At 42.3% G+C, this 15,039-nt stretch overlaps 1 protein-coding gene across 2 annotated transcripts in view; it reads right to left on the bottom strand.

The window, feature by feature from the left end:
* The window catches only part of LOC123753491 (serine racemase), an 86,825-nt gene extending 78,447 nt beyond the window's left edge, over positions 1–8,378 (bottom strand). The window contains exon 1 of one of the 2 annotated variants that reach the window (XM_045735477.2): positions 7,914–8,378. In XM_045735477.2, the coding sequence (XP_045591433.1) occupies positions 7,914–8,096 (183 nt within the window). In that variant the 5' untranslated portion in view covers positions 8,097–8,378. The remainder of the gene's footprint in view (positions 1–7,913) is intronic. The other variant, XM_045735476.2, reaches the window with a different exon arrangement.
* Positions 8,379–15,039: the final 6,661 nt, after the last annotated feature.

Raw genomic sequence — 15,039 nt, 5'->3', positions numbered from 1 at the left:
GGAACCGAAGAACCCGCGGGATCACGGAACTGAACCCGGGGAGGGGGTGGACACCAAATCCAATTCGTACGCGGAGGGAGTGAAAGAGAACCCCTCTCCTTGTAACACCAAGCCCCGCTCTGAGGGCAGAAAAACCCAGGCAGGGTCCAACAGGCCCAAGGCCCCCAAGCCAACCCCCCCCCAACCCCAGGAACCTCGCCCAGAGGGCCTGGGACCGAGCCGTCCTCCTGAGCCCCCACCCCCAAGGAAAAGGTGGGAGCAGCCGAAAAAGCAGGAACAAAGGGGGTCCACTGGCCAGACCCAGAAGCTCCGACAGAAGGACCAGGCTCGAATGCCTCCGCCACCGCCCCAGAAGGGGACACCCCCCGAGACCGCCCGAGTCTCACAACCAACTAAACCCGAAACCCTCAGATGTTTAGGAGCCGGCAGCAAGGGGGGGGGGGGGGCAGACTGAATAGGCAACAGAAGGGGAAGGACTCGGAGGGGCGGACGGAACCAGAGCCGAAGAGACTCCCACCCCCATGTCCGGGTCCCTATAACTAAAACGGGGCAGTCTCGGGGCATCCAAGGCAGCAACTAACCCAGCGTGTTGCAGCAACCTAAAGCGAGCATGCAATGCCTCAGCTGCCCTCACCCACATATAAGGCACAGTAGCCTGGGTGAACTGGAGAACATACAGACAACACATGTTGCACGACTCCGAGTCAAAACAATCACCGACCCAACAGGCAGCATGGCGGAGGCAAAACCGGTGAGTGTCCCCCCTGAGACAAGGGAACAGAGCAACCCTCAAACTCGCAGGATGCAAGGGGGAACTCAGGGGTCACATCCTTCGGACCACGGAGCTCCCATAGGGTTTTCCAGGGCCCTTAGCTTTGGTAACACGCTAAGGGAAGCCCAGGCAGGGTACTGCGAACCGGCACCCCAAACTACCAAACAAACTGCTATAGCTGAACTCCCGGGACATGTACACTCACGGGGCCAAGCGGGGGGGGACCACCAACACAAATTTGGAGGAATAAAGAATTAGACAAACCCCAAGAACAGCAATGAGGGACCAACAGGCAGACCCCCCCCCCCCCCAACAGGCAGAAAACAAAAACAAAAGAAAAACCTCGCAAGAGGACAACGCACCCGAGCAGAACAGAGCTGGCCGCTGTTAATGGTGAAAACTAGCTGTGCAGTACCCCGCGCCCCTGCCAGTGACGAAAACTACCCCCTGCCCAGAGACAAACAAGGGCAAGAAAAAACCCCAGCAGACCCCAAGGGCGGCTAAGTACCGAGCAGTACACAGCACAGCGGAGGTAGACCTCAAGGTGACCCAGGGAAGGTGCCCCTAAGCTCCAAGGGCAGTACTTACAGGGCATCTAGGGAAGGTGACCCTAGACGCATGCAGCCGAGCACCATGGAATATCACTCCTGGCCCACACACCACCTGAAGGGACAGCTCACACCACAAGACACAGAACTGCAAAGGAAAACAGGAGCCAGAGGCATGACCGCACCAGATCCCATCAGCCTAAGAACTAATACCTGGTTGATACCTGGTTGATGGGGTTCTGGGAGTTCTTCTACTCCCCAAGCCCGGCCCGAGGCCAGGCATGACTTGTACCTAGTTTGGTCCACTAGGCTGTTGCTTGGAGCAGCCCGCAGGCCCACATACCCACCACAGCTCGGTTGGTCCGGCACTCCTTGGAGGAATAAATCTAGTTTCCTCTTGAAGATGTCCACGGTTGTTCCGGCAATATTTCTTATGCTTGCTGGGAGGACGTTGAACAACCGCGGACCTCTGATGTTTATACAGTGTTCTCTGATTGTGCCTATGGCACCTCTGCTCTTCACTGGTTCTATTCTGCATTTTCTTCCATATCGTTCACTCCAGTACGTTGTTATTTTACTGTGTAGATTTGGTACTTGGCCCTCCAGTATCTTCCAGGTGTATATTATTTGATATCTCTCTTGTCTTCTTTCTAGCAAGTACATTTGGAGGGCTTTGAGACGATCCCAATAATTTAGGTGCTTTATTGCGTCTATGCGTGCCGTATATGTTCTCTGTATTCCCTCTATTTCAGCAATCTCTCCTGCTCTGAAGGGGGAAGTGAGTACTGAGCAGTACTCAAGACGGGACAACACAAGTGACTTGAAGAGTACCACCATTGTGATGGGATCCCTGGATTTGAAAGTTCTCATAATCCAGTTCTCGTAATCGTAATGGTTGGGTCTGGGGCTCCCCTTCCCCCTTCCAGGGAAGGGGGGGGGGGGGTTGCGCAGACAGCGGCGCGGCGACGTGGTGACGTCATGCTGGTTAGCTAATTTTCGTTTGGGGTGTTCTGTCCACCTGTTCGGTCTTCTGTCGCAATAGTTTACCAGAATAGGGGTTTGTTTTGGGGCGCCTACCTTTCTGGGTGCCTATCCCGGTCGATGGTAGACATAGAATACTCCCAATCATACGGGGGGGGGGGGGGTTTCTCTATAGGCTATTGCTTCTCGTGCCTCTCTAGAGGGGGGCCAGGTTCTGGCTCATGGTCCCCAGTAGGCAAGAACTCCATGCATTGACTGATGCTAGAAAGTTATACATATCCAATCAGCCTGGATAGCTCCGGGGAGCCGACGGGGCTCCCCCCAGAAAAACATAATTTATTTGCATCGTTCAAGGCATCCGAAAATGTGCGAGAAGTGGCGCGACCCCCATCCCGAGGTGTTGTCGTTATTCAAACGAGTGCTCGCCATACGAGACGAATTGTCTGCGATCTGGGCGCTCATTACCCAAAATGCTCGCAAACTGAGGTGATCATCACTCGAGGTTCTACTGTATTATATGACACACCATGGGTCCCAAGAAATCAATGGTAAGATTCAACCTAAGAAAAAACAACAGATCATTTGCAAACATGAAAATGGTATGAGGGTGGTTGTACAAGCTAGGCTGGATGGTGCTGATGTGGAGGAGTTGGTGGAGAAACACAGCGAAGAACTGACCACCGACGAACTCCTAGCCCTTCTCAAGAAGCAGCAATAATAGACGGCTGAGGAAATTTCTTCAAGGGAAGAGGAAGCAAGAGAGGATGTCCCTTCCTCATTAATTAAGAAAATGTGAGCAGCATGGGAAGAATTGCAAAGTTTTGCTGAAAAGTGTCACCCAGATAAAGCTTTAATAGGTCTTTGCATTAACCATTTTAATGACAATGTGATGTCTCACTACAGACAAGTGTTTAAACGTAGGGAAAAACCAAATGTCTACATACAGATTCTTAGTAAGACAAGCAAGCAGAGACCCACAACTAGGTCCTAGTGGTATGTCTGTGTAATGTAGGAGAGAGAGTACCCCAGAGAAGTCATTATTGCCTGATGTTATAATGGAAGGGGACTCCCCCTTCCAAACACTAACACCTCCCCCCCCACCCCCATCCTCACCGTCTTCCATATGCCAACAAGAGTCATCAGTAAAGGTAAGCTATAACTTGTACATACTATAGTACAAAATATTTGTAATATTATGTATGAAATGTATTTTGAAGTTAATATTTTTGGGAGTGTGGAACGGATTAATTTAATTTACATTATTTCTTATGAAATAATTTGTTTCGGTTTACAAACCTTCTCTGGGAACAGATTAAATTAGTAAACGGCTTCTAACGGCTTAGTAAACGGTATCTACCACTGTATTCAAAGGCAATTCTGAAGTTAGAAAGTGTAGCATAGGCTCCTCGCACGATGTTCTTTATGTGGTCCTCAGGTGATAGTTTTCTCTCTAGAACCATCCCTAGATCTCTTTCTTTATCAGAATTCTTTAAAGATTTCTCACATAACTTATAGGTTGTGTGGCGTCTACATTCTCTTATTCCACTTTCCATAACATGGCATTTATTCATATTAAATTTCATTTGCCAAGTGGTACTCCATACACTTATTTTGTCCAGGTCCTCTTGAAGGACATGACAATCACCTAGTTTGTTATCTTCCCTATTATCTTAGCATCATCAGTAAACAAACTCATTTTCTAGTCAGAAAATTTTTCATCCATGTTAGAAGCCTACCTGTCACTCCTCCAATATGTTCCAGTTTCCAGAACTTATGTGGAATTCTGTTAACAGCCTTTTTTAGGTCCAGATAGATGCAATCAACCCAACCATCTCTTTCCTGTAAAATGTTAGTGGCTCAATCATAGAAACTGAGTAAATTTGTTACCCAGGATCTTACAGATCGAAAACCATACTGTCCGTCCGTTATTATATCACTTTCTCCAGGTGTTCTACCCATTTAGTTTTAATTATTTTTCCAATATTTAGACTATTACACTTGTCAATGATACAGGTCTATGATTTAGTGGGTCTTCCCTGCTGCCACTTTTGTAGACTGGACCTATGTTAGCCTTTTTCCACACTTCTGCTATGATTCCTGTGCCCAGGAATGCCTTATAAATTAGTTAAGTGGAATGCTGAGCTCAGGTGCACATTCTCTCAGAACCTATGGTGAACTCCATCTGGGCCAACTGCTTTGTTCTTACTTAGTTCCATGAGCATTTTTCTCACTTCACCTCTAGACATTTCTATGTGCTCTATGTTATTCTCTGGAATTCTTATTGTGTCTGGTTCTCTGAAGATTTAATTTTGTACAAACACACTTTGGAACTTTTCATTTAATGTTTCAAACATTTCTTTTTCCATTTTCTGTGAATCTGTTTCCCATTTTCAACCTCTGAATATTATTCTTTACCTGCAATTTGTTGTTGATGAATTTATAGAACAGGCCTGGTTCTGTTTTACATTTTTCCACTATCCCTTTCTCAAAATATCTTTCTGCCGTGTAGTAGTTTCTTGCAACTTTGTATCGCTGTATGTTTGGGGGTTTGGCCTCTTCCTATATTGATTCCATTTTTGAGTCTTTTGGTCTCTGGTCCTCTCGCAACTTTTGCTGAACCAATCCTGTTTCCTAGTTTTGCATCCCTGCTTTGGTATAAACGTATATGGCCCTGGAAGTTCAAACTTATTATCAATGAGGACACCAAGGAATTTACCATCTATTCCATTCCTAATCTGGATATTGTAAATTCTTCGGTTAATTTGATCAGTGGATTTATTACCAAACAAAATATAGACAGGTTTTATCAAATTTTAAGGTAGAGTTCGTTAGCAGTTATCCAAAGACTTTTTTTTTTTTTTTTAGTTCAGGTTTCACTGGGTCATTTAGAATATGAGGGTTAGGACTGGAGAAAATGAAGGTTGTGCTGACAGCAAATAAAATTGCCTTGAGGTGTTGAGAGGCATTAAATCCCAAATCTCTGAATATGTTAGATATTAAGTCACTGCACATCCTCTCATGTGTTCTCTATATATTGAAAACTCTTGAATTGTAATGTCAATCCTGACCTTAAAAGCTTCTTAGAAGGTTGTAACAGAACGCATGGGCACCACACCAGAAACAAATACCTATTTGATATTTCAAGAGTATGACTGAATCAAACTAGAAATGCTCTACAAATCAAGGGACCCAGAATGTGGAATGACCTTCCCAATCATGTCAAAGGCTGTACCTCTCTCAACCAGTTTAAGATGAAAACTAAGTACTACCTAATTAACTCCATGTAACATACCTTACCCCTAAATGTCAACTCGTCTTACTATTTTTTTTAAACAATACCGTTTGTTGACCAACTTGTACATTAGCTATTTTCTACCATGTTCCCCCCCCTCACATTTTTTATCTTTTATTTTTTTCTTTCAACACAATTTATACTTTAAGCTCAATTACTATTAAGTTTTAGTCTAAGTGTTTTCTCCCTACCTCACCTTGCCCGAAACACTATGCGTACTAGTGGCTTTAGGTATTGTATGTACTAGCCCTATCTATAAATCAGAATGTTTGTAACTGCATCTATGTATGTATTTTTCCTAAATAAAATATTATTATTATTATTATTATTATTATTATTATTATTATTATGTTTATCTAGGTATGAGTAAAGATGTTTGTACATTATTATTTCAAATACTGTATATGCAGTAGGCTAGGGTGAGTTGTCTTGGGTATACATTATAATGCTGGCAAACTATCTTGGATGATATGTCACATTGTACATCAGATGGTTTGCCAACAGATTTTAAAATCTACCTAACCTAAAATTTTTAAATCTAAGTCCTAGAGCACAGATGGAAGAGATACATAATAATTACACTTGGAAAACAATAGAAGGAATGATTCCAAATCTGCACACACGAGACCAGAAAGCATGGCAGGATGTGCAAAATAGTCCTACTGAAAAGCAGTGGTGCAGTAGGCATGCTGAGAGAGAACTCATTCAACACCAAAGGCTTAAGACTTTTTCAACACTCTTCCCCATACACATTTAAATACATGGATGGTGAAATACTAAAGCAATTGTTCACCACTTTTGTTAGGCCAAAGCTAGAATATGCAGCGGTTGTGTGGTGCCCATATCTTAAGAACATCAACAAACTGGAAAAGGTGCAAAGACATGCTACTAAGTGGCTCCCAGAACTGAAGGGCAAGAGCTATGAGGAGAGGTTAGAGGCATTAAATATGCCAAAACTAGAAATACATGAAAAAGAGGCGATATGATCACTACGTACAAAATAGAAACAGGCATTGATAAAAATGATAGGGAAGATTTCCTGAGACCTGGAACTTCAAGAACAAGAGGTCATAGATTTAAACTAACTAAACAAAGATGCCAAAGAAATATATGAAAATTCACTTTCGCAGAGTGGTAGACGGTTGGAATAAGTTAGGTAAGAACAAGTTAGGTAAGAAGGTGGTGGAGTCCAAAACCGTCAGTAGTTTCAAAGCGTTATATGATAAGAGTGCTGGGAAGATGAGACACCATGAGCATAGCTCTCATCCTGTAACTACACTTAGGTAATTACATACATGATATAACTGGCCAACCTATCGAAGTGGTCAAAAGAGAACTTGACAAGCACTTTCAAAGTATACCTGATCAACCAGGCTGTGACTTGTACATCAGCTGTAAGGATCTAACAACCTGGTTGATTAGACTAGCAACTAGGAGGACTAGTCAGAGACTTGGCCATGGGGACACTGATCCTTGAAGTCATCAACAGGTAATCTTGCATCAACAGGAAGGTAACCTTACTTAGATTTAACATGTTGGTAAGCCAACTAACCTGATTCAGTATAACCTAATTTAGCTAAGGGTCGCTAACCCAAGTGGCCTCGATGAGGACAGGAAGCCAGCGGCTTGTCGAAGGTCTTCCCCCCCTGTATTTGCCTTGATGATTTTTTTCAGGTAAATTTTATTACCTTAACATAATTTTGGCATTTATGTCTTTGGCAGGTAGGTGGTTCCATGGGTTTATAACCCATGATTATGACTAATGATTAAACTGTTGTGAAAAGTAGAAAAGGAGTCTTGTCAAAATGTTGAGTTTGATGTCCCCCTTTTCCTTCATCAAGGGTGATGTCCCCTTTCTTCCTTCATCAGGACAAATAGGGGGGGACCTTCGACAAGCACCCGGCTTCCTGTCCTCGTCGAGGCCACTAGGGTTAGTTTCCCTCCAGTAAATGCTTTTGTACGATATAACCAAATCTCGTTTTGAGTACGAAATGACGAGTATCCTAATATGTTCACAGTATTAAGATTACTCCCAGATTAAGTATTCTCAATGACCACTCTCATAGATGAGCCAAACATAATAAGCAAACATTATCCTGACCCCTAACCTACCTTTTTAGTCAAAATAATTATGATGAGAAAGCAGTAATTCAGTATGACTATACAAACTAGTTTGTATATTACCCTATACAATATAAACAAATCATCAAGACAAATGGGAGGACCTTTGACAAGTCTCCGGCTTCCAATCCTCGTTGAGGCCACTAGTGTGTTAGTGGCCCACAGGTAAATAAATAAATATGAGGTTTAGGGAACTAACAGCATTGCAGGCGCCTCTGGCTTTGAAGGCGCCAGTCTTCTGGAGGTTTTCAGCCTTCATGTAGAGCTGCGTGCCGGCCAAGACATTGAGGCTGTGGGAGGTGAAGACTGGCGTCCTGTGCACATGCCCACTGATCCTGCTGTAGGCCTCCACCACTTCTCGCACACCGAAATGTGCAGGCATGTTGTACGGCTCCTGAGGAGGTCGTCGTCGGCGGCTGATCACGATAACACCTCGACCTTGTAATCAGTTTTCATTTATTTATTTTATATAGTCATGCGTTCTTACATTCTTGTGAAGCCACTAGCACGCATAGCGTTTCGGGCAGGTCCTTAATCCATTTTTTTCCCCCGGAATACGATCCGCCAAATCGTTTAACAACCAGCACCCATTCACTGCTGGGTGAACAGAGGATACAGTTAAGGATTGGCGCCCAGTCAATCCTCCCCGGACAGGATACGAATCCCTGGTGAAGATGGCGTCACCTACGCCATACTCAATGCACTGTGTGAAGTGTCTGGGAATCCACTACTCTACCTGTTTAATATATAATTTCTGAGTGTTGCCCACGCAATAATCGTTCCCATATTGAAGCCCATTATCCCTGGCAATTACAGAACTATAAGTCTCATGCCATGCAGATTGTAACTTGCTTAGCTAAATGAATTGTGGGGTTCAGTCCCTGAGCCCATTATGTGCCTCTGTAACCCTTTCCACTACCGCCCACAAGATGGGTATGGGGTGCATAATAAATGAGCAAAACTAACTAACTCATGTCATGCACATGCAAGATGCTTGTATCTCTCTTATCTCATTTTTTTCTTGCAATGTATCTGTTATCATTTCATTAATTCTGCTAGAATTTACCTACTTAAAATTATCTGTTAGATTCACTATGTGATGGAGTACTCACCTAATTGTACTCACCTAATTGTGCTTGCGGGGGTTGAGCTTTGGCTCTTTGGTCCCACCTCTCAACTGTCAATCAACTGGTGTACAGATTCCTGAGCCTACTGGGCTCTATCATATCTACATTTGAAACTGTGTATGGAGTCAGCCTCCACCACATCACTTCCTAATGCATTCCATTTATTAACTACTCTGACACTGAAAAAATTCTTTCTAACGTCTCTGTGGCTCATCTGGGTACTAAGTTTCCACCTGTGTCCCCTTGTTCGTGTCCCACCCGTGCTGAAGAGTTTGTCTTTGTCCACCCTGTCAATTCCCCTGAGAATTTTGTAGGTGGTTATCATGTCTCCCCTTACTCTTCTGTTTTCCAGGGATGTGAGGTTCAGCTCCTTTAGCCTTTCCTCGTAGCTCAATCCTCTCAGTTCCGGGACGAGCCTGGTGGCATACCGCTGAATCTTCTCTAACTTTGTCTTGTGTTTAACTAGGTATGGACTCCAGGCTGGAGCTGCATACTCCAGGATTGGTCTTACATAAGTGGTATACAGGGTTCTGAAAGATTCCTTACACAAGTTTCTGAAGGCAGTTCTTATGTTGGCCAGTGCGAAAAGATACGTGAATTTAGAGACAATTCTATAACCAATGTTCCAGCGATGTGTAAATATTTCATTCAAAATGATCTGCTACCAGAAATTTTAGCCAAATATCCCCAGTTTGCTAACTGTAGGTAGTAACTAAGTGATTGTAACCTATCCACCGCTGCCCACTGGATGGGGGGCGGTGTGCAGGACAAACATATCAATTGTGACACTAGCTCTCCACATATGTCAGTTGCTTAATTTAGAAACTGTACTTGTGGTCGATCTCGAACCTATTGTTGATGTGACGACTAGTTAGTTTAGTTCATTTATTATGCACCCCATACCCATCTTGTGGGCGGCAGTGGAAGGGTTACAGAGGCACATAATGGGCTCAGGGACTGAACCCCACAATTCATTTAGCTAAGCAAATGGATAACAAAAACTGGAACTCAACTCAGAATGTATGGGGTTCATGATTTGTACCAAGAGAAACAACAACGGCACTTTCCTGCACCGTGGGAGGTTACACCCTTTCCAGTTTTAATCCCTCCCTTTCCACCCAAGAAGCAAATTAGAGATCAGCCCAAGCTTCGTCTTGAGGCAAAGCTCAACGCCTTAAGCCATATTGATGCTCTGTCCACAGAGCATTCTCTCTCTCAAATTATATACACTGATGGTTCCCTACACCGCACCACGGGTGCAGCTGGAAGTGCAGTTGTCCTGACAATGGGCGATGGCCTATACTTTGAGTGGGGAGTCCGTATAAACAACTGGGCCTCTACCCTTCAGACTGAACTATTTGCCTTGATCCTTGCACTGAAATGTGTACAAGTCTCAAAACTTGATACATTAATTGTAAGTGACTCCTTATCATCCTTAAATGCTCTCAACTCTTTAAGACATAACTGTAACATGCTCGTGTCCGAAGCTAGACACAAATACAACAAAATTATTAAGGATGGTAACAGAGTCCATTTCATGTGGTCTCCATCTCATGTTGGCCTCCGAATGCATGATAGAGCTGATAAGTTAGCCAAAGATTCTGCCTTTAAAGGAGCCGTTGAGTGTAACCTTGGATTGTCAATGAGCAATCTGAGAGCAGCAGTACACCGAGAACTTCAACAAGATCTTGTAGATCTGAGGCAAAGTGAAATTGACACCAGTAATTCCATCTATCATCATACTATCATGCAAGAGGAGCCACACATCTATGGATCATCCAATAAAATCAGCAGACTTCTAGATGTTACTACTGCTCGGCTTAGACTCGGTTACAAGTATCTCTGGGAATTCTCATTATCTGCTGATGTAGACCTGACCAAATGTAAACTGTGTCAACAAAATTATTCGCACACCCTCCGTCACTATGTGATGGAGTGCGAAAAGATACGTGAATTTAGAGACAATTCTATAACCAATGTTCCAGCGATGTGTCAATATTTCATTCAAATGATCTGCTACCAGAAATTTTAGCCAAATATCCCCAGTTTGCTAACTGTAGGTAGTAACTAAGTGATTGTAACCTATCCACCGCTGCCCACTGAATGGGGGGCGGTGTGCAGGACAAACATATAAATTTTGACACTAGCTCTCCACATATGTCAGTTGCTTAATTTAGAACCTGTACTTGTGGTCGATCTCGAACCCATTGTTGATGTGATGACTTATATTGAATTTTGTAACTAGCTCATCAAGATTGTAACTTGCTTAGCTAAATGAATTGTGGGGTTCAGTCCCTGAGCCCATTATGTGCCTCTGTAACCCTTTCCACTACCGCCCACAAGATGGGTATGGGGTGCATAATAAATGAACTAAACTAAAAAACTAAAAAGTTACAATCTTGATGAGCTAGTTACAAAATTCAATATAAGTCGTCACATCAACAATGGGTTCGAGATCGACTTCAAGTACAGGTTCTAAATTAATAAGCACTTTAGTGCGCGCGGCACTCGTGAAAAAAAAGCGCCTTGTGGGCGCGGCGTTCTGGGCGCTCAAGTGTAAACACAAAAAAGTGTATAATCTTTTCACGCTCCTAACATCAATTCTCGAGCTACGTTTTTCATTTTGGTATCAATGCGTTGGCAATAAAATTCTCTACAAGATCATATGCATAAAATGTCACCAAAGCATTTGCTATCCCACCACGAAGTAAATAAACACGAAGATGACTCGCCGTGACACCCAAACAGGAAGTAAATGTTACAATACAATTTTATTTAGGTAAGGTACATACATACAATAAATTTTTACAAGGATTGGTTGACTTATAGGTAGAGCTAGTACATACAATGCCTAAAGCCACTATTACGCAAAGCGTTTCGGGCATGATAAACTTAAATGACAAGCTTAAGACTAATTGAGCATAATGAGTAGAATGAAAACAAGAAATGAAAACATAGATGAAAAAGCAGCACAAATACAATTATGTCGACAAACAGCGCTCTTTAAAGAAAAACAGACATTGGTTGACAATAGAAGGGTAAGGTAGGTTACAGGGAATTTATTAGGTATAGCTTCGTTTTTAACTTAAACTGGTTGAGAGAGGTACAGTCTTTAACATGGTTGGGAAGGTCATTCCACATTCTGAGCCCCTTGATTTGTAGAGCATTTCTAGTTTGATTAAGTCGTACTCTAGGAATATCAAAACTGTATTTATTTCTGGTGTGGTGCTCATGGGTTCTGTTACAACCTTCTATGACGCTTTTGAGATCAGGATTGGCATTATAGTTTAGCGTTTTATATATGTATAATACACATGAGAGAATGTGCAGTGACTTAATGTCTAACATATTCAGAGATTTAAGTAGGGGTACCGAGTGATGTCTGGGGCCAGAATTGGATATTGTCCTAATAGCAGCTTTGTGTTGAGTAATTAGAGGACGTAAGTGATTTTGGGTAGTAGAGCCCCAAGCACAAATACCATAGTTGAGATATGGATAGATATGGGAGTAATAGAGAGTCACCAGGGCAGGGCGTGGTACATAATATCTGATCTTAGAAAGAATGCCCACAGTTTTTGAAACTTTTTTTGATATATTTAGAATGTGTCCCTGGAAATTCAGCTTGTGGTCAATGAGAATGCCAAGGAATTTGCCATCTAATTTGTTACAAATTTCGGTATTGTTTATTTTGAGATTTATTTGATTAGAGGATTTATTGCCAAACAGAATATAGAAAGTTTTGTCAATGTTAAGGGTGAGTTTGTTGGCAGTTAGCCACAGATGGACTTTATTTAGCTCAATATTTACTGTGGCATTTAGAGCAAGGGGATCAGGACTGGAGTAAATGAAGGTTGTGTCGTCAGCAAATAGAATTGGTTTGAGGTGTTGGGAGGCATTTGGAAGGTCATTAATGTAGATGAGAAAGAGGAGAGGGCCAAGTATGCTGCCCTGGGGAACACCAATGTTGATGGGTAGGGTGGGAGAAATTGTATTATTCACAGAAACATATTGGAGCCTGTCAGTAAGGTAGGATTTGAGGTATTGTAGGGATTGTCCTCTGACTCCATAATGATGTAATTTAAGAAGAAGGTTTTGGTGGTTGACAGTATCAAAAGCTTTACGCAGGTCCACAAACAACCCAACAGGGAACTCATTTTTATCAAGAGCTGTATGAATCGAGTTAAGCATACTAATAAGTGCATCGTTAGTGCTTTTTTTGGGTCTGAAGCCATATTGGCAAGGGCTAAGTATATTGAGTTTGGCTAGATATGAGTAAAGCTGCTTATAGATTAGTTTTTCAAAAATTTTTGACAAGTTTGGCAGGATAGATATAGGTCTGTAGTTGTTAACATCTGTGAGATCACCACATTTGTGGACAGGCGTTACTCTCGTTTTTTTTTAGAATATCTGGGAAGGTTTGGAGTTCAAGTGACTTGTTGAAGAGCAAAGCAATAGCAGGGGCTAAAGATCTGGAGGCTTTTTTGTAAATTAAAGTTGGTATCTCCTCAAGGGCACCAGACTTGGTTTTAAGGGAAAGGATTATCTCATTGACGTCAGTGGAATTAATAGGCTTTAGGTACAGAGACTGTGGATAGTTACCTGTAAGATAGTCCTTAATGTCAGTACTGGAAGATGGAATATCATTTGCAAGGGATGAACCAATGGAAGAGAAGAACCTATTGAACTCAATAGCAGAATCAGAGGCTGAAAGCTGACCATCGTTATTAGACAGGAGAGTCGGTTTGTTATTTAAAGACTTCTTTGATCCCAATATTTGTGAAATTGTTCTCCAAGTTTATTTAATGTTGCTCTTTATTTGGGTAAATTTATCTTCGTAGTATTTAGTTTTGGCTCGTCTAATTATCTTAGACAGCAATAATGAGTAATTCTTTGAGAATTCTTTGGAGACAATTCCTAACCTATACTTCTTCTCAAGGTCATGTTTTTTATTAATAGATTTAAGTATTCCCTTTGTAAGCCAGGGATTGTTAAGCCTTTTGGTTGTGACTTGTTTTGTAAGCATAGGACAGTGGGTATTATAAAGGCTAAGAGTTTTTTGAAGAAAAGATTGCACTGCTAGGTTGATGCCCACTATGTTACCTAACTCGGACTCCCAGTTGACATTATCAGCAGCAGTTATAAAATTGTCTATAGCAGTTTCATTGTGTAGTCTAAAACGTATCTCTCTTGACTCAAGAGGTGGTTTGCTAATGTTAGTTAAGAGAAATGTGGGGTAATGGTCTGTAGTGCTATCGGTGATTATACCTGAAGTAAGCGGAGAGGTTATGTTTGTCCAGATGTGATCTAGCGTCGTGGCAGTGCTATCAGTGATTCTAGTAGGTCTAGTGATTAAGGGTATGAGGAAGCAGGAATTCATACAGTTGAGGAAGCTAACAGCAGTAGGGTGTTCAGGCTCGCAGAGGTCAATATTAAAGTCCCCTGCGATAATTAGGTGGTTTTTGTTCAGTCTGTTATCAAGTATTAGATTTCTAAGGTTTGAGTGGAATTCGGACACATCAGTGTTAGGAATTCTATAAACTGCACCCACAGACAGGACAGACTCGGCACCCTTGAACCTTGACTCGCCTCACAGTCATCCTACAGCGCTTATTTTGATATCACTGAACTCGCAATAAAATTCCCCACCCAGACATATGCCTATCAATGTCTAATTATGTTCCGCACGAGTGTGGGAACTGGGCGAAGCGTTAGCCGTGATTTCAGCAGCGACGACACTGTTGTGATGCAGCGCTTTGAAAGTTTATACTTATTTCACTGTCCTGACATTATTTCTCGAGCTACGTATTTCATTTTTATAGCAATGTGTTCGCAATAAAAAGTTTTATATATAACAATAGAAAGTTCTATAAGAACATGGGTAGAATTGGCCAACAGAGTGTCAAATAAATTTGCGGCGAATAAAATCTTACGCATGTTTGTACCCGTGAGCGTAAAAAGTTTTTACTTTGTTCATGTTTTTTTCAAGTTTATACTTGTTTCACACCATTTTTTTTGTTTGTATAGTGTTCGGAATAAAATTCTCTACACAGGCATATGCATATAAATGTAGAATCATGATCGCGGCCAGCACAAGAGTGTGTGGAGTGAGCGATTACCCTCGTTGTGTCACCAACTCAATAGTCTCTCCTCTAAGTTACAATACATTGCCGTTTTCTCAAATAGGCACTGTGCCTGTTA

This window comes from Procambarus clarkii, chromosome 6 (assembly GCF_040958095.1).
Source record: "Procambarus clarkii isolate CNS0578487 chromosome 6, FALCON_Pclarkii_2.0, whole genome shotgun sequence".
Taxonomy (NCBI): Eukaryota; Metazoa; Arthropoda; class Malacostraca; order Decapoda; family Cambaridae; genus Procambarus; species Procambarus clarkii.
The sequence above is the reverse complement of the archived record's forward strand: the minus strand, read 5'-3'. Positions and strand labels throughout refer to the sequence as shown.